The following is a 20,905-nucleotide window of genomic DNA, read 5'->3' on the forward strand; positions in this document are numbered from 1 at the left end:
AATCCAAACCCTTCCAGGATTTTATGAACTAGCAGCCAGACGGTGTGGGGACACAGCAAGATTTCACAGGATCCCTTAGGGTTAGAAGGGACCTCTGCAGATCATCCACAAACCCTCCTGCCAAGGCAGGGTCACCTAGAGCAGGTGACACAGGAACACATCCAGGTGGGATGTACGATTTTCTCCTTTTGTGCAAATATTCTCTTTTCCTACTACAATATCCACAGCTACGTCCCCAGCTACAAGCTCAAGAACAGGTGCAACTGTGGTTAGTGCTAATTGTCTAAAGCTTGCCAGTGTTCATGATCACAGGGCAGGTTTACACTTCTCCCTACTTCATCATCTCTTTATGTCCACGAGACCTGTAAGAAGTTTGGTATCTTTATTTCTGAGCTGCCAATTCCTCTCCTAGACCTGGCTAGAACTGGCCAAACAATTAAACCAACATTCTGGGGAATTGAAGGCAGACAGTGCACATAACACAAACATCACACAGGTGTTTGGTACGAACATGGCAGGAGCAGCTGTGGTGTGGAAGCTCCTCTCCATCTCCACCCATCACACCTGCAGGGAACACTCAGCCTTCCTGACCCATGTCCAGTCCTGGGGCCCTCAGTTTGGGAAGGACATTGAGGGGCTGGAGCGTGTCGAGAGAAGGGAACAGAGCTGGGGGAATGCCTGGAACACCAGGAGAGGCTGAGGGAGCTGGGACGGCTCAGCCTGGAGAAGAGAAGGCTCAGAGGGCACCTTCTTGTGCTCTACAATTACCTTACAGGAGGTTGTAGCCCGGTGGGAGTTGGGATGTGCTCCAAGGGACAGGGTGAGAGGACAGAGTCTTAAGCTGCATCACAGCAGGTTCAGGCTGAACATGAGGAGGAATTCCTTCTCAGAAAGGGTGATATTAGACATTGGAAGGGACTGCCCAGGGTAGTGGTGGAGTCCCCATCCCTGGAGGTGTTTACAGAAAGACTGAATGTGGCACAAAATGCTCTGGTCTAATTGACATGGTGGTGTTCATCGGTCACGGGTTGGACTCGGTGATCCCAGAGACCTTTTCCAGCCTGATTGACTCTGATTCCCACCAGCCAGACCCCACGGCCCAGGGTAGTAGTGGCCGCACGGGTCTAGATGGGCCTCCCAAACCCTGGGGCGGCCCCGTGAGTGAACACCCCGCTATAACCCAGCCCTGGGCGGGCTCCCAGCGAGACCTCACACCTCTCGCTGCGATATTTTCCCTTCCGAACAGGGTGAAGATAACAATAATCAAATAAAAATTCAAAAGGGGGCGGAGGGAGAGAGAGCGCGAGCGCGACCCTCCGTTTCCTTGGTAACGACCCCACGGCGCCTCCTGTCGCCATGGCAACGGCCGGGCCTTCCGCCCGCGGCCGGAAGCGGCGGGCGCGCGGGGCAGCAATGGCGGCGCCCTCGGCCCCGCCGGCCGCCGCCGCCCTCACGGTGCTGCTGTCGGTCGGTGCCTCCGCGCCCGGGCTGCTGTGGGCTGTCCCCGGCGCCCGCTCCGCCGCCGCGCTGAGCCCCGCAGCCCTGCACGACGGGGAAGGTGAGCAGGGCCGCCGGCGGGCGCAGCCGCTGCCTCCTTGGTCCCTCTGCCCACCCCATTGCGCGCCTTCTCCAGATCCCAGCGGAGCCTTTGTGTCCCCTCTCTCCGCCCTTCTCCTTGTCCTGCCCTGGTCCCCGTGGTACCCCGCAGCCCCCGTTTCTGTGAATTTCCTCAAGCCCGTCTCCGAGTCCGCTGTTCTCCCCGTGCCCCTTTTCTTCCTGCTTTCCATGTGCTTCCCCTTAGCTGCCCCGAGCCTGCTGGGCACCCCTGTCAGTCCCTCGACATCAGTCTGCTCCCCCACCCCCTCATCTCTGTCCTTTGACAGTAAGCTCAGTGGATAACACTACCAGCAGCTTGAGGGATGTGTGTTTCTCAGTCCCTGTGGTATTCTCAGAAGGATTTTTAATTACACATTTTTAATTCCCGTTTTCCAGCTTACCCCCGTGCAGTGATTTGCTTTATCAGTCCAGGGCTCTGAGCTGATGGGTGGATTCCACCATCTCCTCACGTGTCTCCAGGGCTTCCACTGCGTTGTTTTGTGTCTCACTGGCATTTTTCTGGCTGTGGAACTGAGTTTGATGGGAGGGAGGTGCAGAAGTCTGTCTCAGTCCTTGCTGTGTGCTTAGGAGAGCACCTAAACAAAGGGCCTAGAAGCACTTCTGAGGTGTGGTAACCTCCAGACATTTTTGATGATGAAAATCAGCCTTCCAGCAATTTAAGAAGTGTTTATTTTTTGCCAAAAACGTCAGTACAGTAACGGTTATTTTTATGTCTCTTGCCTTCTGTTTTAATAAGACTGAAATTCCCAGGCAGCTTCCCAGGAAGCAGCAAGAGCCAGCCCATATGTTTGTGACACCCAAGACAGCACTTGTTTTCACTCTATCTGGTTATTTATTCCTGGTTTTAAAGGCCTCAGGTTCCTTCTCTTCTACACCAGGATAGAAATGAAAGCTATTAATTAATCCCTTGGGCTCACTCTCCCTCTGCTCAAGCATGTAAATGTTTTCTGGCAACCCCAGCGCTGCCTGTGCCTGTCTGAGGTGCTGCTGTGCTCAGTCCACAGGTTGATCACCTACATCTTCACCTACCAGGACCTGATCTCACTGGCCTGTGGTGCTGTTATCACCTGGTACTTTGCTGGCAGCTTTGAGAAGAACGTGGGCACGGCGAAGCACTGCATCCTCACTGCCGCCTTCTCCGTGCTCTCTGCCCTGCTGTACCTCCTCCTGCAGCCCCTTGTCTCCAGGCTGCTGCAAGTGGGAGATGCCCAAGGGTTCCTGCCAGTGGCTTTTGCCATGCTGGGGGTCTCCACCACCCGCTCACGCATGAGGAGGACTGTGCTTTTTGGGTTGGCAGTTCCTGTGGTGCTGGTGCCATGGCTTGGGCTCTGCATAGCGTGGTTTGTGCCCCACTCTTCCCTCCTGGGGAACCTGTGTGGGCTCCTGGTGGGGGAAGCCTGTATCCTTTCCCAGTGGGGAGCCCTGAGGCAGAGCGGGATCATGGTGGGAAGGGAGTGCTGTGGTTCTCATTGCTGAGGTGCACTGGCTTTTCCTGGACTCTTGCTCTGCACTAAACCCTCTGAACCTCTAAAACCCTCTAAACCTCTGCACTAAACCCGTGTGGTTTTGCTCATGCTCAATCCCATCCCATTCTGCATTTGTATTTCCCCTCAGGCTGCCCCTTCTCAGTGCATGCAGAGAACATGAGGAGGGCAGCGGTCTCTGGGTAGAACTGGGAGAATTCTCCAGGGAAGGTGGTTTGTGGAGAGAGGGAGGCTCTGTGTGGCTGTGTCAGAAATTAGTGTGTTTTGTCCTTAACAAGCTCCTGAGTTCAGATGGCCTTGGCTACTGCTTCTGCTTGGATTTTCCAGAGTCAGTGGGCTCTAAGCTGGACCGGGTGTTCCCTTTCACTCTGCTGAAGAGGATACCAGGGCTGAAATACATCCCAGGGTCCTCAGCAGAGAGAAGAGCCTCTGAAAACAGCACGTAAGTACAGGAGTTCCCGTGAAAAATCTTGTAGGGGGATTTTGAGGTGTGAGTAGAGGCTTTCAGTTGTCTCTGAAAGCTGGAGTGTGCCTCTCCTGCTCCCATCCTGGGTGTCAGTCACCCATTGATGTTACACTGGTGACATTAGTGTCACTGATGAATTACCACACTTTAACTCAAACAGGTCTGTAGTGAAAGCTAAATGGAGGTTAAAGACCTCTCCCTTGCTGCAAGGGCAGCGTGTACACCTGGGAATATTGCAGCTCTGGCTGACAGGAAGGCTAAGTTGTGTAACTCTGGCCCAAATTAGGCAGTTGTTCCTGACTATATGGCTCCCTGGGGCATGATCCTTATCTTTATTTGCCCCACCTTTCCTGCCAGGAATGCTGTAAAGTGAGTTTTGTCCAAACCTACTTAGGATCAGAGCATTATAAATTAAGGATGGCACTTACAAAGTTCAGTGCAGACCTTTTGGTCTCTTTTAATCTTTCAGCAGGTTTTCAGTGTCAAGGCAATGTTGCTTTACAGAAAAGAAACCTTGGGGCCCAGAGCTGACGTGCAGAAAAGGTTTTAAGTTCAACACAAACCATGAGAATTCACTTGTACTCTAAAAAGCTTGTAAATGTAGGTCAAATATTTACTTATTCTAAGGTGTCCTTTCAGTTTCACAGAGGAAAAATAGTTTTCTATTCAGGGTTAAATTCTATGTATTGTTTAAGCTATCAGGTTGCTGTAAAGTTTTATTTGAGGTAGAAGCATTTCCAGGTGTTTGCACTGCCCTCACCCATGGGAAACCATAAAAGCAACCCTTGCCTGCAGCAGGAATGTCCCCCAGGTCCATCAGGAAACTCAAAACGTGTGAGTGCTTGCAGGGGAGGCCAGACAGACCCAGAACTGGTGTTTTCCCTCTCTCCCTGCTGTGCAAATGCAGCTTTTGGGAGGAGAGGGAGCCTGGCTGTGCTGAGACTGTGTCAGCACCAGTCCCATCCTGCTGTGCACAGCACCCCAGTGTCTGAACCTGCCTCCTTTGGTGAGGTGACACAGACTGCTGTGACACAAAGGTATTTACATGAACGTTTGACTATCAAGCAGGGCGTGGGAAGGTGTTTCTAGGATGCTTCCACTGCTGCAGCTGAATTTGCATGTCTGTGTCTTAGATGCAAATTCTGTAAGTGCTTCTGGAGTTTAATTTTTATTATTTTGATTCTTATTTCCAAGGAAGAGCTCTTAATAGTTTGGGATTTGTTTTCATGTTAAATTTTCATAAGATCCAGGCATTGAATTGTGGCAAGACAGGAGATATTTCTTTGAAGTCCAGGCCTTGGCATTATGTTTGTGTCCACAAATACAAAAAAAAAAAAAAAAAAATCCAAACTCAAACCCATGCCTCAAATAATTAAAAAGAAATCTCCAAGCCTAAAAACCCCAGCCTCTTCTTCTTGCTGGGAACTTGGCACTCATGCCTTCATGAATATTGCCTGGATTCTCAGCTCTCATCCTCATGTTGTGCGTGGGCTGAGCAGCACTCCTGAAGTCCCAGAGGCTCAGCCTTCCAGGCTGCTTGCCTCTCTCCTGATAGGTTTTGGCAGGATGAGTCATGCCTTCTGCTGGCAAACACTTCCTAGCCCTTGCTTCCGAATGATTAGTTTTATTTCTGTCTCTCTCTTTTATTTCTAACTCTTTCCTTTTTTTTTTTTTTCTTTTTTTTTTTTTTTTTTTTTTTCCCTCTATACTCTGGGCTCTTACTCACACCAAAGACCTTTGTGTTCTCTTGGTAAATAACACTTGGCAGCTGTAACTTCTCCTGATTAATGACTTGGCAGATATGTCACTCACAGGGCAGGGAGGATGTGCACAGGGATCTCAAAGCCTGTTGCAGTTTGGATTTGTGTATTCCTTGCACAAAGAGTCTTGGGCCAAGAGCCAAGCTCCTTCAGTGGGTGTGGAGTCAGAGTGGGTTGGGATTGGGAACAGCTGTCCTGGGAGGCCACTAAATCCATTTTTTACTCAAGTGCTGCTTATAATAAGAGCTTCTGTTGTAGTGAATCCCTCTGATGGATTGCAGTGACCTCTCTGAGTGCTGGTCAGGAGGAAATCTGCCCCCAGGGCACTTCCAGCACTAATCAGGCAATGTCAGTTCTGAACACAGTGTAACCTTCTGTTTTCTTCCTGCCCAGGATTAAACCTGTGCCTGGCACTTACCCCACCCAGAGCTACCACTGCCCTTCGCCTCTGGCTCTTCCTGCTCATCCCAGTGCTCAGAGCTTTCATCACAGCCACTCTCCAGGACATGGCCACGCTCTGGGACACCAGGGACCTCAGCAGGGCCAGGCAGCAGAACACAGCCTCAGTTCTTCCCACTGCCAGGCCAGAGGAGCCTTTGGAGAGTGTCCTGGGCAGGCCCAGGCCGGAGCTTTGCTGGGACAGTGCTGCCAGCTGGGCAAATTCCCTGTCCCACAGCCCCCTGCAGCCACGGGCCTTCTGCCTGGTGTTCAGCAAGCACCAGGGTATCCAGCAGCCCCAGTGGCCCCTGTTTCAGCTGAATTTACCAGAGTCCAGGTGTACTGATCCTCCAAGGAGCAGCAGGACCCTCACAGGGGCAGGACCACTGTGTGAGGCTTGCACAGCAGGGCATTGCTGGTATCTTTGCTGTGTCTGAGGTGAGTGTTGGAATGGGTTGGCAGCTCCAGTGAAGGCCATTCCCCTGCTCCCTGGCACAGTCTACTTGAATTATATTTCCTTTATAATTTTTTTTTTTTTTTTTTTACTTTTTGATATGGCTGGAAAATGGGAACTGTATCACTTCTGTGAACTTCTCATCCTTTTTAAGTCTTTCTTCTTTGCTGCATTTAGCAGCTGCCTTTTTCCACAAGTCCACTGGAGTTCCAGTGCACCAGGCCCAGGTAGGTAGGAACCTCACTGGCAAAACACTGAGCAAATCTGGGGTTTTACTAAGCTGCAGCAATAAGCACTTCCCATTTACATTCCTGTCTTTTTTACAGGTGTGATGTAGCTAGAACCCAAAAGGAGTGGGAATCATGGGAGTTTAGTTAAGTTTAGTATGTAACTTAAAATTAAATGGAGGAGAACAGATGTCTGTTCTACTGGTGACTTGTCCACTAAGAGAGTGCCTTGAAGGGGCTTGTTACACCAACCTGGGGCAAGAGAATAGAATACAGAATACCTCCTTCTGCCCAAAACACAGCTCTAAAATGCTGAGGGTTCTGTGCCTGCATCAATGGATTGCCTTCATTTTCTGAAAGCATTGCACCAGCTCAGCCTGTGTCACCAGCACTTGATAAGGCAACCTCAAATGCCTGTGAAGTAGTGAGAGACTTTTCAGTAAGGAATTTTTACCCTTTGTGGAGCAAGTGTTTATAAATCCAAGGAGCTGGGAGGGACCTTAACAATGGGTTAGAAGAATTAAGTGGAATGTAGCAGTGCTGTTGGGGCTGTTCATACTGCTCAGCTTTAGAAATCTCACCCACCAATATTAGCACAATCTCTCTCTGTTTTTTTCAGAGCTGGTGGGCATGTGTGTGGGAGAGGGGAGTTTTCAGCCAGGGATTTGCAATAGGATGCAGTGTTTGGTGCCTGAGGCTGTAATGAAGGAGTCTGGTCCAGTTGCTGGGATTTGAGCTTTATTCCCAGCTGTGTGGCCCACTGTATAGTGCCCAGGAGGAATCTGCTGTCTCTGTGTCTGTAAATCAGCCAGGATCTCAACAATTGCCTTTGCCTCTACTTGGACTTTTGCTGTGTGCCATAAAAAAGTGCTCCATGGAGCACAAAGTGCCATTCTTGCTCTTGGAGATGTTCTTGCAGTGCCTTACCCATCCCCAGAAACTCAACAGCCTTGGGGCTCCTCCCTGCTCTGGGTGAGTCTGTGGCAGCTGCACTTCCAAAGCACTCCCTGCCTCTTTGATTTTTCCATCATCAGGGTCTGAAGAAGCCCTGTGTTGTTATCCAGCTGCTTTACTTCTCCAGCAGCCCCTCTGGAATGACTGCCACGGTGCCATGTGGGATGCAGGGGCTTCCTTTTGGAGGAGACCAAAGTCAATGCTGAGAACTTGCACCTCAGATCAGTAAGGCATGAGTAGGAAGCGGTTCTTGCAAAGGTGAGCACCCCAGGCAGGGCTTTCAGCAACTTGAGAACCAGCTTGGAGCTGGAGGACAACTCTGTTTCATACCTGATTATTTCACTCCTCTGTGGGATCACAAATGAACTTGATTTCATGTTTTTCCTGCTGACAGCAATTGCATTGTTATATTTTTAGTGTGGAGCAAGAGCGGGATAAGGAGCTTGTTTGGAATTTAAAAGCATGTTTGTAATACCAGGAAAGAAATGCTGGAGATAACATTGAAATGTTGACACTCCATTCCTGTTAGTGCCTTGATTTTCCTCCTTGTGAAATCCTTGCCTGTAAACTTTAGGAATTTTATCACTGATTTTTTCCCCAGAAGGATAATGAGGATCGATAGCAATCACAAATGTTGTGTATCTCCAAACTGTGAACTTGAAATAGAATCTGAAAGACAGACTAGTTCTGCTCTGCGTTTGTTTATAAATGGGGAGCTGGAGCGAGCCCCTCTGGGGGATGGGTGGGATGGGATCTGTGGGGCAGGATCAGTGGGATGGGATCCCTGGGGCAGGACCAGTGGGATGGGATCCCTGGGGCAGGATCAGTGGGATGGGATCCCTGGGGCAGGACCAGTGGGATGGGATCCCTGGGGCAGGACCAGTGGGATGGGATCCCTGGGGCAGGACCAGTGGGATGGGATCCCTGGGGCAGGATCAGTGGGATGGGATCCCTGGGCCGGGATAGATGGGATGGGATCCCTGGGCCGGGATCAGTGAGATGGGATCCCTGGGGCAGGACCAGTGGGATGGGATCCCTGGAACAGGATCAGTGGGATGGGATCCCTGGGCTGGGATCAGTGGGATGGGATCCCTGGGGCAGGATCAGTGGGATGGGATCCCTGGGCCGGGATCGGTGGGATGGGATCCCTGGGGCAGGATCAGTGGGATGGGAGCCCTGGGCCGGGATCAGTGGGATGGGATCCGTGGGCCGGGATCAGTGGGATGGGATCCCTGGGGCAGGATCAGTGGGATGGGATCCCTGGGGCAGGACCAGTGGGATGGGAGCCCTGGGCCGGGATCAGTGGGATGGGAGCCCTGGGCCAGGATCAGTGGGATGGGATCCGTGGGCCGGGATCAGTGGGATGGGATCCCTGGGGCAGGATCAGTGGGATGGGATCCCTGGGGCAGGATCAGTGGGATGGGAGCCCTGGGCTGGGATCAGTGGGATGGGATCCCTGGGCCGGGATCAGTGGGATGGGATCCCTGGGCCGGGATCAGTGGGATGGGATCCGTGGGCCGGGATCAGTGGGATGGGATCCGTGGGCCGGGATCAGTGGGATGGGATCCCTGCGCCGGGATCAGTGGGATGGGATCCCTGGGCCGGGATCAGTGGGATGGGATCTCTGGGCCGGGATCAGTGGGATGGGATCCGTGGGGCAGGATCAGTGGGATGGGATCCCTGGGGCAGGATCAGTGGGATGGGATCCCTGGGCCGGGATCAGTGGGATGGGATCCTCGGGGCGGGATGGGCGCAGCTGCGTGTCAGGCTGGTGGCCTCGGACGCGCACTGAGGACGAGCACTGGGGACAAGCGGTACTGCACGCTGGAAAACGCTGGAAACCGGTTGTTTTTCCTGTCCTGCTCTTTATCAGTCGATCTCGTGAGCGATTCGCAGAGCTGTCAAAGGGATGGCGTGTTTCCAGTAGTTTCCTGGCTTTACAGCGGGAGAGGAAGCCTTGGAATTGTCACCGCGGTGTCACTGCCGGCAGCAGGAACAGCCCCAGCCCTGGGTGGTGCAAAGCTCCCTCCAGGAGGGAAGGAGCAGGTACCAACCTCTCCATGCTGGGACAAGACAACTGCCACAGCCTTCCAGGTGGGCCCTGAGGACAGGACATGCCGGATAAGCACAAAACCGCAGTTTGAACTTTTTTTCTTTCTGCTCCCAGCTCTTTTGGGAGCCTCTCGGTGACCGTGGCAGATCACTTGGTCTCTCTGATTTCTACAGCTTCCACCATGTCCCCAGGAGTGTTCTGAGTCCAGCTGCACCTACTGGTCGTGTGCAATGTGTCGGACCTGTCTTCAGTGCCCTTCAAATGGATGTTTGTGGAGATTTCTTTTCTGTTCCTTGCATTTTTGAGGGCATCCATTCCACAGTGAAATGCTCTGGGACAATGGAGTCCAGCAAGTCCCAGTTCCTCAGGGCTGGGGTGAATTCAGAACTCATCACCCAGGGCAGTGAAGTTGCTGAGAGAGAGGAAACAGGCTGGGATGAGACATTTGCAAATGTGCCTAAGGCTGAGAAGAGGATTTAGATTTAGAAGAGAGGGAGGTAAAAGTCATCAGCTCACTGGGCTTTGGCATCTGCCTAACTAAACTCACAGTGATGTTACTCATCACACGTTGCAATACCCGCTCATTGCCTTGGCGGGGAGACAGAGAATTGAAGTTCCTAAAGCAGGGGAAAAAAAAAAAAAATCAATAACCTCTCAGTTCAGCCTGGGATGGCTCCCCCTGGGGTGGCTGCCCCTGGGAACGTGCTGTCCCTGGAGGTTTGTTATTCTGTTCCTCTGGCTCATTCTCCGTAAAACTGCTACTTCATTCCATGCCAGGATTGTGTCTGTCCACAGGTTGTGCAGAGTCCAGAGAGCCCCTTGAGTTGCCCCTGTGTCCTCAGAGGGTCACTGCAGAGTGACAGTCTGGGGACAAGTGCTGAGAGCAGAGTCAGCTGTTCCCTGTCCTTGGAGTAGCGGTCCTGCCATGGGAAGGATGCTCTGGAAGTCCAAGTCCACCCCTCTGCTCTTCAGCTCCCACCATGGTGCAAGGCAAAAGGAGTCAGGGATGCACGAGGAAAGCAGAACTGACTTGGACCTGCATTGCTGCCCCATCCAGGAGTGAGAGGGGACCCACAAAGTGGAGAGGCCTGGCAGCAGACATTGATGCTGGATTGAAAATGGGTCTGTGTTTCTTTGCTTTCCTGTCATTAATTTTTGGCCAAGCACACCCATGCAGACATCCTGACTGGGGGCCAGGTTCCCTCTGCCAGGGCCAGGACAGTGCCAAATGCCACCTCCGTGGCTGTCCCGTGTTTGCTGGCACTGTGAGGGTTCTGTGTCCAAAAGTTCAGCCTCAGACTGTGCTGGGAACAGAGGAGAGCTGGAGAAGTAGGAGAAATAGGTAGACAAACAGGTCTCTGTGGGCTGCAGGACTCTGCTGTTTCCCCCTGGGGATTGGATTGGGTGTGATGAGACCCCAACCCCTTTCCTGTGGGGACAGGCTGTGCCATAATACCTGTCCCTTTTCAGGGTACCTGATGGGATGACCCCAGCCATAGACCTCCTCCGTCCTCAGGACCACTGGGATCTTTAATCTTTAACCTGTCCATTCACCCCACAGGGCACAGTCACAGAGCAGTCTGGACCCCAGGGAGCTTCCATGGGGTCAATCCCAAAACTGATGCGAGCAGCACCAGTACTCAGATAACTTCACACCCCTCAACCCTCTGCTCAAATGCTGTCAGGAAACAGGGTGTTCTTTGGGTCTGTGCCCCTCCCTCACACCTCTTCTGGCCCCTCTGGCCCCTGCCAGGCCCAGCTCGAACTCTGTACCTTCCCCGAGTGTTTTATTGACTCAGGAGCGAGCGTCAACACAGCGATAGCGTCAGGACGGTGACTTTGGATGTGCCCAGCAGGCAAAGGGAGGGGACTCAGCCCGGGGTGACCCCACAGAGGCGTGGGGCTGCTCAGTGGGGTCAGGGCAAGCTGTGCCTCTGGCTTTGGCCAAGCTGGAAACAGCGGAATTGTAACCCGGGTTCCCTCCCCAAAAAAACCAACAGAGAGAAGAGCAGCGGTCCCTGTGGGACCCGGGCTCTGGAGGTCTGGGTTGCGAAATCTTCCACTGGGACTGCGGGGGATGCTTCCAGAGCTGCTTGTGCAACTTCCCGGTGTGGCAGAGAAGGAAAGACCACCCTAAAACATCCGGATCATCTGGGCTGTGGTTAAATCAGGAGCATGTGCTTGCCCCGGGTGGAGCAGCCCCCGGCACCCACGGAGGGTGGCAGTGACAGGGTGCCAGCCTCCACCGTGGGGTCCCCTTGACCCCCCACGGGGCCCTGGCCTGGGCAATGACCTTGGGGGAACTGGCAGTCCCACAGCAGCACCATGTGCACCCAGGAGTGGCCGCAGACAGGACTCCTGGGTCTGCGGGTCCTGGCTCAGCCCATGACCCCAAACGTGACTCCACAGTGACCCAAGCCCTGCTCCCACTGTCACCCCAACTCTGACCCCACAATGACCCCAACTCTCGTCCCCATACTCACCCCCAAACTACTATGCTGACCCCAACCCTGCCCCCCACACTGACCCCTGCTTGCACGCACTGTGCCCTCTGGACCCTGTTCTTGTTCACCCTGACCCCACCTTTGTCCCCCCGCCCCAATTCTGACTCACCCCTGACCCCCCACTGTACCGCGGCCCCTCCCGGGCGCTCCTGTCCCTTTAAGACTCCCCTCCTGGGGCTGTACCATGCGCCGCCGCAGAGGGGGGATCTCCACGGGCTGGCGCGCTCGCCGCCTATTGGCGGGCGGCGAGGGCGGAGCGTGTTCCCCCGCGTGTGTGGCCGGGTGGTGCGGTCCGCTGTACGTGCCGGCCGCGCCGGGGCCGCGGGAGCCGCCAGCGCCAGACGGGCCGGGCCGGCGGTGGGTGAGGGGACCGGGGACACCGGGGACATGTAGCGGGACGGGGGGGGGGGCCTCTGGGGCTGAGGGGGGGGGGGGGGGGCTGAGCTCCGCTGCCGGGATCTTCTGTGCTGGGGAGGGGCGGTCCAGCATCCCCTGGTGGGGTTGGTATGGGATGGGGGCTCTTGTTATGTTGGGGAGACTGGTGTGACTGGCTGGCTGTTACTGGGATGACTGGGGTCCCCTGTGTGGGCGTGCTGCTGTGAGCGGCCCCGCTGTTATTGGCGGGAAGGTTGATGTGAATGGATCTCTTTTGGGGGAGGGACTGGGACGAGCAGAGCCCCCTGTTCACTGGGAGCTGTGGGGTGAGCGGGCATCCCGTTACTGAGGCTTGTTGAGATGTTTAGAGATCCTTCTTCTTGTAGGGGATGGGGAGGACTGGGATGACCCCTGTGATCTGGGGAGTGTGCTGTGATTGTTATTTGGGGGGGACCGGGATGACCAGAGCTCCCTGTTATCTGGGGAGTCTGATGTGACTGGTCCCCTGTTTCTGGTAGGAGGAATTCATGACCAGAGCCTGTCTTTTTTGGGAATGTCTGGTGTTGCTGAGCACCCTGCTACTGGGAAGACTGGTGACCAAGGCATGGCATGAGTGCCCCCCTGTTATTTGGGGGGTACCCCTATCCCACCTGTCACCCTGTGGGCTGGGGGACTGACCAGCGCCCCTGGCAGGGTGGGCACTCTGGGACTGGGATGATGCCTGCCCTGCCCTGCCTTGCTTCCACTGCACTGAAGGCTTGCTCAGACTTACCCCATCCCAGGCTGTTGCTGGTTAAAAGCCTTTAACAAGCTTAATTTTCTGGCACTTCCCTGCAGAACGTTATTCCCAGCGTTTAATTGATACCTTTGCTGCAGGCTGGGCTGTTTCGCTGTTGCTCCATCTATTTCGCTTTATAAAATGCTAGGGTGTGGGAAGGCTGTTTGCTCCTGATTTTTCTCTGATGGAGTTTCTTGGAAGAGTGAAATTACTCACTTAGGGAGTGTGCTTGTCAAAGGAAATAATGGGAACCCCCTAGTTTTGGGAATATTGAGGCTGGAGGGGGTGAAGGTACCTGGGTGATTGTGTTGGGAGTTAGTCATCAGCGTGGAATTGGTTCCTGGGGAGTTGTCTTAATTGCAGGAATAAGCACTGCTGGTACGGCTTGGAGTGTGCTTTGTTCTGCCAGTGCTTAGACCTTGGGTTAGCTTTTGGAGTGTGAAAGGAAATGGGAATGCTTAGTGGAATGTGTACAGAGAAAAGGGATCACTGAGGCTTTCTGATATGAGTCTGGAAAAGTGAAACGGGTTTGTGCTTTTATAGCTGTTGTTAAAAAGTAGAAACATATATCTGGCTGAGAAGCTGGAAAAGTGCAAGGAAGAGAGTCAGGTCTGTTTCTGAGTTGTGGAAGTGAATCAGTGATAGCGTTGGTGGGGACATCCCCTCCACAACAGACCTCCACACTTTGTGTGGGCTGTCATGAGCAGCTGTGGGGTTTCATAGTTTTAATTTTTTTTTTGCTTAGTGAGGTGCAGTGATGCACGCATCCCTTTTGCTAGATATAGGGGAATGGGCTTTCTTCCAATATTTCTGTAATTCTCTGAGAAATCCCCAGGAGCTGTTGCACACTCTCAAAGCAGCTCTCTGATTAATCTGCTGCAAATGAGGAAATCAGTGTTTTGTCTAGGAGGGCTGCTGAGCCAGGCCCTTCCTGGAAGACCCAGCATTGTCTCAGTACAGGTTTTTCTTGGGCTGGTTGACAGCACTGAAGCAAGGTGTGCAGGGCATGGAGTGTGTCTTAGTTCTGCAAATAGGATAGGAGGGTGCATGAGAACTGTATTTGCAAAACATGGAGCTGGGAGGATACAGAACCACAGGAAGAAACTCCAGTTGAGTGCTTGCTTTTAACCTTCAAGTGTGAAAGCCTTGGAAGGTGAGGTGCAGAGTGGGCAGGAAGGAGGGCGTAGTGTCACAAATCTGTCTTAACTCTCTGTTTATTAGTCCTGCTCTAATTGTGACAGGGAAGAGCCTCTTGCTTGTCAACACTTCACAGTTGCCTCCTGTTCAGTCAGTAATTTCTGGGTTTGTGCCTTCTGCAACTTCTATTTTGTTTCTTGTAGAGCAGCTGGAGGAGTTCGACAGAGCCATACAACCACAACCCCTTGAAACTGTTTCCCTGCTGCTCACCACCCTCCGTGCTGGAGCTCACAGGCCCCACCAGCTCTTGTTTGCAGACCCATAGGTGCAAGGTAACCCCTTTCTTTTGAGTGTCACAGGTTGTGGAGCATCTCTGGGTGCAGCTGTGTTTGGGGAGGATGGCTGGCAGTGGGTGTTGGGAGTGGTGGTTTCTTTACCTGCAGCAAAAGCAAAGTGTGGAACTGTCTGACTGAAATCCCGTTTGGTCTTTCCCTGTTGTGATACAGCAGTTTGTGTTTGCTCACTTCTGAAGGATTGGTGAAAAGGCTTCCCTGTTCAGGTCTGTGCTTCTGCCATCTCCTCCCCTGGTATAAAAGAAAATCACCTGCAGTTACCTCTGTGGCCACTGAACTTTGTTCTGTTTCATGACGTCGACTCTCCTGCCTCTAAAAACACAATTCGTAGAACTTGCATAATTTGCTTTCCCAACGTGATCGTTTGATCCCAGTGATGAGATTACTTTGTGCATGCTGATGTGGAGAGTGAGTCACCAGCCCTGCAGTGACAGGTGCACTTCTGCCAGGATTGTCTTTTTTATAGGCTTTGAAATTTCATAGGTCAGAATAAATAATTACAGGCTGTTATCTCTTGCTGTTTATCTCCCAGTGAACATTTAAAATTAATTACGTGCTACTGTCAACCATGGAATCCAGGGAGACCAGAAGCCATCTCTGGTGGTTTCTGGAGGGCCACAAGTCCAAAGAGTGGCTGAGTTTGACCCAAGGTGGCAGATTATTGTAGTATTTTTGCTTAGTAATCAGCCACATCCATGCCTCCATGGCATGGAATGGAGGTACTGTTTTATTTACGTGCCTTTCTTGCTGTGTGAAGCAGGAGATGGCGAGGTTTGGACATAGAAATGGGGTTGTATTTTTCTCCTGGGTAACATCTGGCTCTGGCAATGCATGGGAAGTCTGCTGGGAAGGTTTAGCAACCAGCCTGGGGAGTTGGTAGTGCTGGCAAGTACACTGGATCTCACTGCATGGTTGTTTGTGAAACACATCAATTGACTCTCTTTCATGGGTCGTTGCTGCATCTCCTCTCTAACTCCAAGCTTTGGAGGAGTAGGTTGATAAAATGTCTGCAAGGATTGTGCAAGTCCTGGTTGTGTAACAGGACTCAATGCATAACTGCTGGTTGTAAGAGGAGCAGCTCCTGTTACGAAGGAACAAAAAACTCCCTGTGTCAAGTGTCTTCTCTTTGTGTTGATTGTGCTGGGGAGTTGGAGAGCTGTGGGTTTTGCAGCTTGGGACCAGCCTTTCAGCCTGTGACCCCCGAGCTGGCTGATGTCTTGTGGCCTGTGTCATGTGTTGGGCATGGAATTGATCTTCTGAAGTCTGTTGTGGCCATGTGTGATTGCAAGGGGCTGGGCTGGGAAGTCGTGTTTCCCAAATAATTTCAAAAAGGTGAAGTCCAGGTCAGATTGCTGACCCATGGCAGGCAGGGAGGGTGATTGCACACTCTCCTGATAGGGCAGCCAGAGCAGGACAGCTCTGCTGCTGAGTTTCCAAGAGATGCAAGGATCATGCAGTGACACTTCCATCCCCTACAGCAATGTAGGAGATGGGCTTGTAATATTTGAAAAGCTCTTGCATTCTGAAAGGAAACTGAACTTATAAATATAAAATATCCTGGCTCCTTACAAACAGTGCTGGGTTCTCTTGAAATAAACAAATCCCCAAAACACGCTGTTCCCATCAAAAGCCTTGAGAATTCTGAAAACTTTGCAAGATCTGTTTAACCCTGTCCCTCTGGTGCTCTTTCAGCTGTTGGTTTCAAAGGAAACCTCTCAAAAGAGACCAGCATTGGAGAGTTTTGCGGTTCAAACTTTTCCTGGTGGAAGAAGTCAAAGTCTCTGGCTACTGACCCCATCCATTGGGCCCCTTTCCCAGTGTTGGCTGAAGGCAAAGCCACAGCCTGTCACACCAACCCTCCACAAACTCAGGCACAGGGCCCACAAAAAGCCTGTGGGGAGGAGAGGAACTTCCAGCTTGTGGCAGCAAGGGTACAGCCCTCACAGAAGAGGCTGCTGAAAAGATGTAATTTTCCCTGTTGATCTCAGAAAAACATCTTCAGCAGGACTTGAGCCATGCAAAGTCCATGCCTGGATGGGTTATTCCTGAGGTTTTGCAGCCCTCTGGGCAATTGTTTGCCTGAGAGGTGCCCATGGAGTGGTTTAAAACTCCTGCAGACTTTTCCCTGCTCCTGAATATTGGTGCTGGTTGGACCCCTGTTCCTCTTCCAAACAATTCCTGAAGTGTGGTGCTCTGGATTTGTCCCTCACTGGGAGGGGAGACTGGAGAGCAGTGTTGGTTCACAGGGGGGTCAGTTACCTGCCATTCTCAGGTTTTGTTTATCTTGTAACCCTGAACTCCTGTTTTTCTGTGCTGGCTCACATTAATCCATAAAGGAAGGTGTCCAAGTGCCTAAGCTGGGGAGATCCCCCATGTTTAAAGGCTCAGAGACAGGCTTTGATCTGGTGAAAGGGACTATGCAAGTTCAGTAATTCTAGCTTGCTTTGGGGCAGCTTGGCAAGTTTGAATTCATTTTTGTGTTGGATAATGCCTTAAATCCTTCGGTTCAGTGACTGTACAGCCCCACCTGAGCATACCCAGAGCATAGATTTCCTTTCTGCCTCAGTAAAACAGTTCTTGCTCTCTTCCTTGCTTTTGCAGCTGCTCTGCTGTCCTTGAATAAGACCCAGGAGCCAGAAAACGTGCAAGTGTGACACAGTGGAAGCTCAAATATGCAGTATTTCAAGATCCAGACTGACTGATGCACACTCTGTGTCTGTCCTGTGCTTAAAATAGAAGTTTTGCTGATGTCTGAGCCGATGTGTCAGGGTCTGGGTAGAAGAGACCTTTCACATTGAGAGTAACTTTCATTTCACAGAAAAAAACCCAACAGTTTTTGTGTTCCTTTCCCTGCTTGATGTGCTGCTGCAGCCAAGTCTCAGTTTGGATTGGGCTTTCTGAGCTGGTGGAAGTGTGCAGAACCACTTCCCTGGTTTTGTGTGAGGCTTTGCTACTTTCTATCCTTCTTCATTGAGCTGGTTAATGGGAAACTGAGGGAAAAATGTGGAAAGAAAATGATAAGGAAGCTCTAAGTGTAGCAATCCTTCACACCAGGAGATGTGGTCCAACAGAGGCTGAAGGGGCAAGGAAAGCTGTGAGGTTTCTCACTGTGCCTTCCTTCTCCACCAGCCCAGGGAATCACCTGTGTGATGATTCCCACCCAAAGCAGGGAGCCTGTGCAGACCAGGCCAGACAGGGCCACTTGTCTTGGCCAGATCAGCATCCTCTTGTTGGTGGGAAATGCAATCTCCCTGTGGCAGAGCTGTGGGGAAAAGGCTGATCCAAGGCAATTGTTAAATAACCTGGATCTGAGCGCCTGCTTCCGTGAACTGCTTTTGTTTTGGAAAGGCCAACTTTTCCTGCCAGGTCTCCTTTTACTAAAAAGGAAAGTAAAAAGAGCTTATTTAAGGCTGGCACGGGCTGATGTAAACAGAATTTCTTAGTCTATTGGTTGCATTTCTAAGAGGAATAAGAGAAGATCTGTTTTTGCCCCGAGGGTCTGCTGGCCTAGTGTCACACACTAACATGCAGGAAGTCTTGGCTGCAGTGGGGCTCAGAGGAGACCAGGCACAGCAGCCTGGGCAGGAATGTCACCTCCACCACAGCCCTGCTCTCTCTGCTGCTGCTGCCTCTCCTCCTTCCTCCTGGGCTTGTGTCTGTGGGGCTCCTCTTCCTCACAGCTTTCAGTAACCACCCTGATGGCATTAGTGGGTGAAAGAAGAAAGCCCTTGGCTAGTCACAAGACTGCATTCCTGTTTGTGGGCAAATCTCTTCCTTCTCCAGCACTGCTGCTGCTGTGAGGAGTGATGGGATCTCATTGCAGCTTCCATTTGGTGCTGCCATCTCTGTTAGCTCTCCACAAACTTTTCAGACCTGTGAGAGGGCTGTCCAGTGGTTTTCTTTTTTCCTCCCAGATGTTTCAGTTGTTTAATTTCTATTTACAATCTTCCTGTTTTGCCATTGTATCTAAAGCTCAGGCTGCAGGTCAGTGCTGTACAAAGAATCGGAGTTTTCACTTGGTTTGGTTGCATATCGTTTGTGTGTCTGTTCTGAGGTTGAATTTTGGGGCTGCGCCATGATGCTGGTGGGAAAAAATTGGTATCTGATTTAAAACTGGGCTTTTTAAAGGCTTCTTCTCAAGACTGATCGTACCCCTAATCTGTGTTGTGCCATGGTCGGCATGACGGAAGGGGCAATCCCTGGGGCAGATGAGGTGGGAAGTCTGGGCACACACACCTGCCCCTGCTTTGGGATTTTTTTTTTAATTTTTGGGAATTTTTTTTTTTCTGGTTAGAAAGAGGGATCTGGCAGATCTGGTGGCAATGGTGACATCCCCAGCCACGCAGAGCTGCCAACACTGGAAATCGTGACAGCTGCACTTCCTCTCTGCTCCTGTGCTGAGTCAGGGACATGGGGGCCATTGTCACGTGGCTGCAGGGAGCACGAGTGTTGTCTCTACCAGCAGTGCCCCCTTGTCCCCTGCCCTGTGCAGCTGTGCAGGGCTTCCACTGGGAGTCTGAACTGGAGAAGGTTGGTCTGAAGGAGCTTTTTAAGTGTGTGTTGCTGTTATATTTGCTGTTAGACTTGCATGGACTCCTGTTTATGAGAACCTGGGAAGCAGTCCTTTGGTAAGTGTTGCTGGATGGGTTGGGTGGGCTGGTGGAAAGGAAATGGGTGCTCCAGAGCTCGAGTTGGAACCATGATGAGAGAAATGAGGAGATTTCATTGAGCAGAGGTGGTTTGGCTCCAAATCACTACCTGCTGTCCCTGCTGGTGTTCAGCTGAGACAGCCTGGACCTTGCTGTGGGCTGGGACGGCTTCTCTGCCTGCACCCTGCTGAGCTCCCTTTGAATGGAGCCTGGCACTGGTGCCAGTGTCAGGCAGAGAGTGACTGGTGGCACTGCACATCTGTCACCCAATTCCTCTCTGACTCCATCACTGCCAATTCCTTTTCTGCCCACGCTGCAGAACAGAGGTTCCACCTGCAGCTCCTGTGCTTATCTGCAGGTGTCCAAAGGGTGCTGATGTTTGGGAAAACTCTGGGTGTTTTGATAGCTCAGGGGCAGCTCTGGGTGTGCAGCCTGTGTGCCAGGACAGGCAGTGTCTGCAGGGTGTGTGGAGATTGTGGAGATCCCTCTCTGATGTGTTGGGCTGGAATCAGGAGCTCCTTGGTGCTACGGCTGGTGCTGGGGATTGATTATCAGAGGTGGGAGCAGTGAGCAGCCCTGGGCTGTGCTTGCTCAGCAGTTTTCCTTCTCCTTTCCCTCTCAGCAAGGCTGACACTGCAGATCAGGGTGTGCTGATGGTGGCACAGGGCAGAGTCAAGCACGGAACTTGATCACTCATTTTTGGGGCAAGAGTCACAGGCTGCAGTCCTGGTCTGGGACTGGGAAGTCCAACTGAGGTACTTGAAACTCATCACAGATATTACATTTAAAAAGAAAAGGCTACTTCAGTCTCAAGAGAGACAACTTCCTGCCCACATTGCTAGTTTAGTTTCGGAAGCTTTTGGTCACTAAGAGGTACCACAATGTGACTTCCAGAAGGGGAAACCTCCCAGCCACATTTTGTGATTGTGGTGCTGTGTCCCAGGGTGCTTTTAGGGGCATCTGATGCACCATCTCCTGATGCAAGGAAAGAGAATAAATCTGTTTAGGTTGCTGAGCACTTGGCCTTCATCACTCCTGCCTTGTTTGTTGTAATACTGTTTCTGTATATATATAAGTATTTTTAACCCTGTGACCTTACAGCACATTTAGTCTGTATGGGGAATTTGAGGATGCCTGGCACAGAGTGCTTCCAGTCCTTTTTTTTTTCCAAGGTGTGCATGAGAATGAGGAATACATTTCATTTAATATGAGGATGAGGTACATCTGTTTGCTAGCATGGAGATGTGCAGAGAAGGTCCCTGATGATTTGAATTATTGTGAGCTGCCATGTATCAAGCAGATTCTCACATTCAGGGGCTGGAAAGCTGTGCTAAAACACAGCATTGCTTGATTGCAGTCTTTCAAAATGTTGTGACTTTTCTGTGTGATGTAAATTCTCACACAGATCTTGCTGAGACTGATGGCTTTGCTGTGTGCACAAACAGGGATCCAGGAACTGGAGCCACCATTAAAAAAAAGCCCCAGGGATATGGACATCTTGTCTTACCTTGATTGAAGATATAATAAACATTGTGGATAAAATGACCACCCTTGAAACTGTTGTCAGGGAAAGTTTTAGTTCTGCATCATAAATTTCCTTTTCCTCTTAAAAACCTAGTTTGATTCTACCAAGGTCCTTCTAGAGATTGCAGGATT

General features: G+C 51.7%; 2 protein-coding genes across 4 annotated transcripts in view; both read left to right on the plus strand.

The window, feature by feature from the left end:
* Window positions 1-1,413: 1,413 nt before the first annotated feature.
* On the plus strand, window positions 1,414-8,079 carry RHBDD2 (rhomboid domain containing 2; the record flags this gene model as incomplete). Its single annotated transcript, XM_083875397.1, has 4 exons — window positions 1,414-1,558; window positions 2,615-3,016; window positions 3,393-3,543; window positions 5,721-8,079. The coding sequence occupies 4 exons, from the start codon at window positions 1,414-1,416 to the stop codon at window positions 6,109-6,111; spliced, it is 1,089 nt and encodes a 362-aa protein (XP_083731523.1). The 3' UTR covers window positions 6,112-8,079.
* Window positions 8,080-12,287: 4,208 nt separating this feature from the next.
* Window positions 12,288-20,905, plus strand: part of POR (cytochrome p450 oxidoreductase) — a 28,237-nt gene continuing 19,619 nt past the window's right edge. The window contains exons 1-2 of one of the 3 annotated variants that reach the window (XM_083875475.1): window positions 12,288-12,314; window positions 14,456-14,579. The gene's annotated coding sequence lies outside the window, so the exon portion shown is untranslated. Of the gene's footprint in view, window positions 12,319-14,450; window positions 14,580-19,040; window positions 19,229-20,905 lie in introns of those variants that run through there. The other 2 variants (XM_083875476.1, XM_083875477.1) reach the window with 2 other exon arrangements.

This window comes from Zosterops lateralis, assembly GCF_965231275.1.
Source record: "Zosterops lateralis genome assembly, chromosome: 19".
In the NCBI taxonomy this organism is placed as follows: Eukaryota; Metazoa; Chordata; class Aves; order Passeriformes; family Zosteropidae; genus Zosterops; species Zosterops lateralis.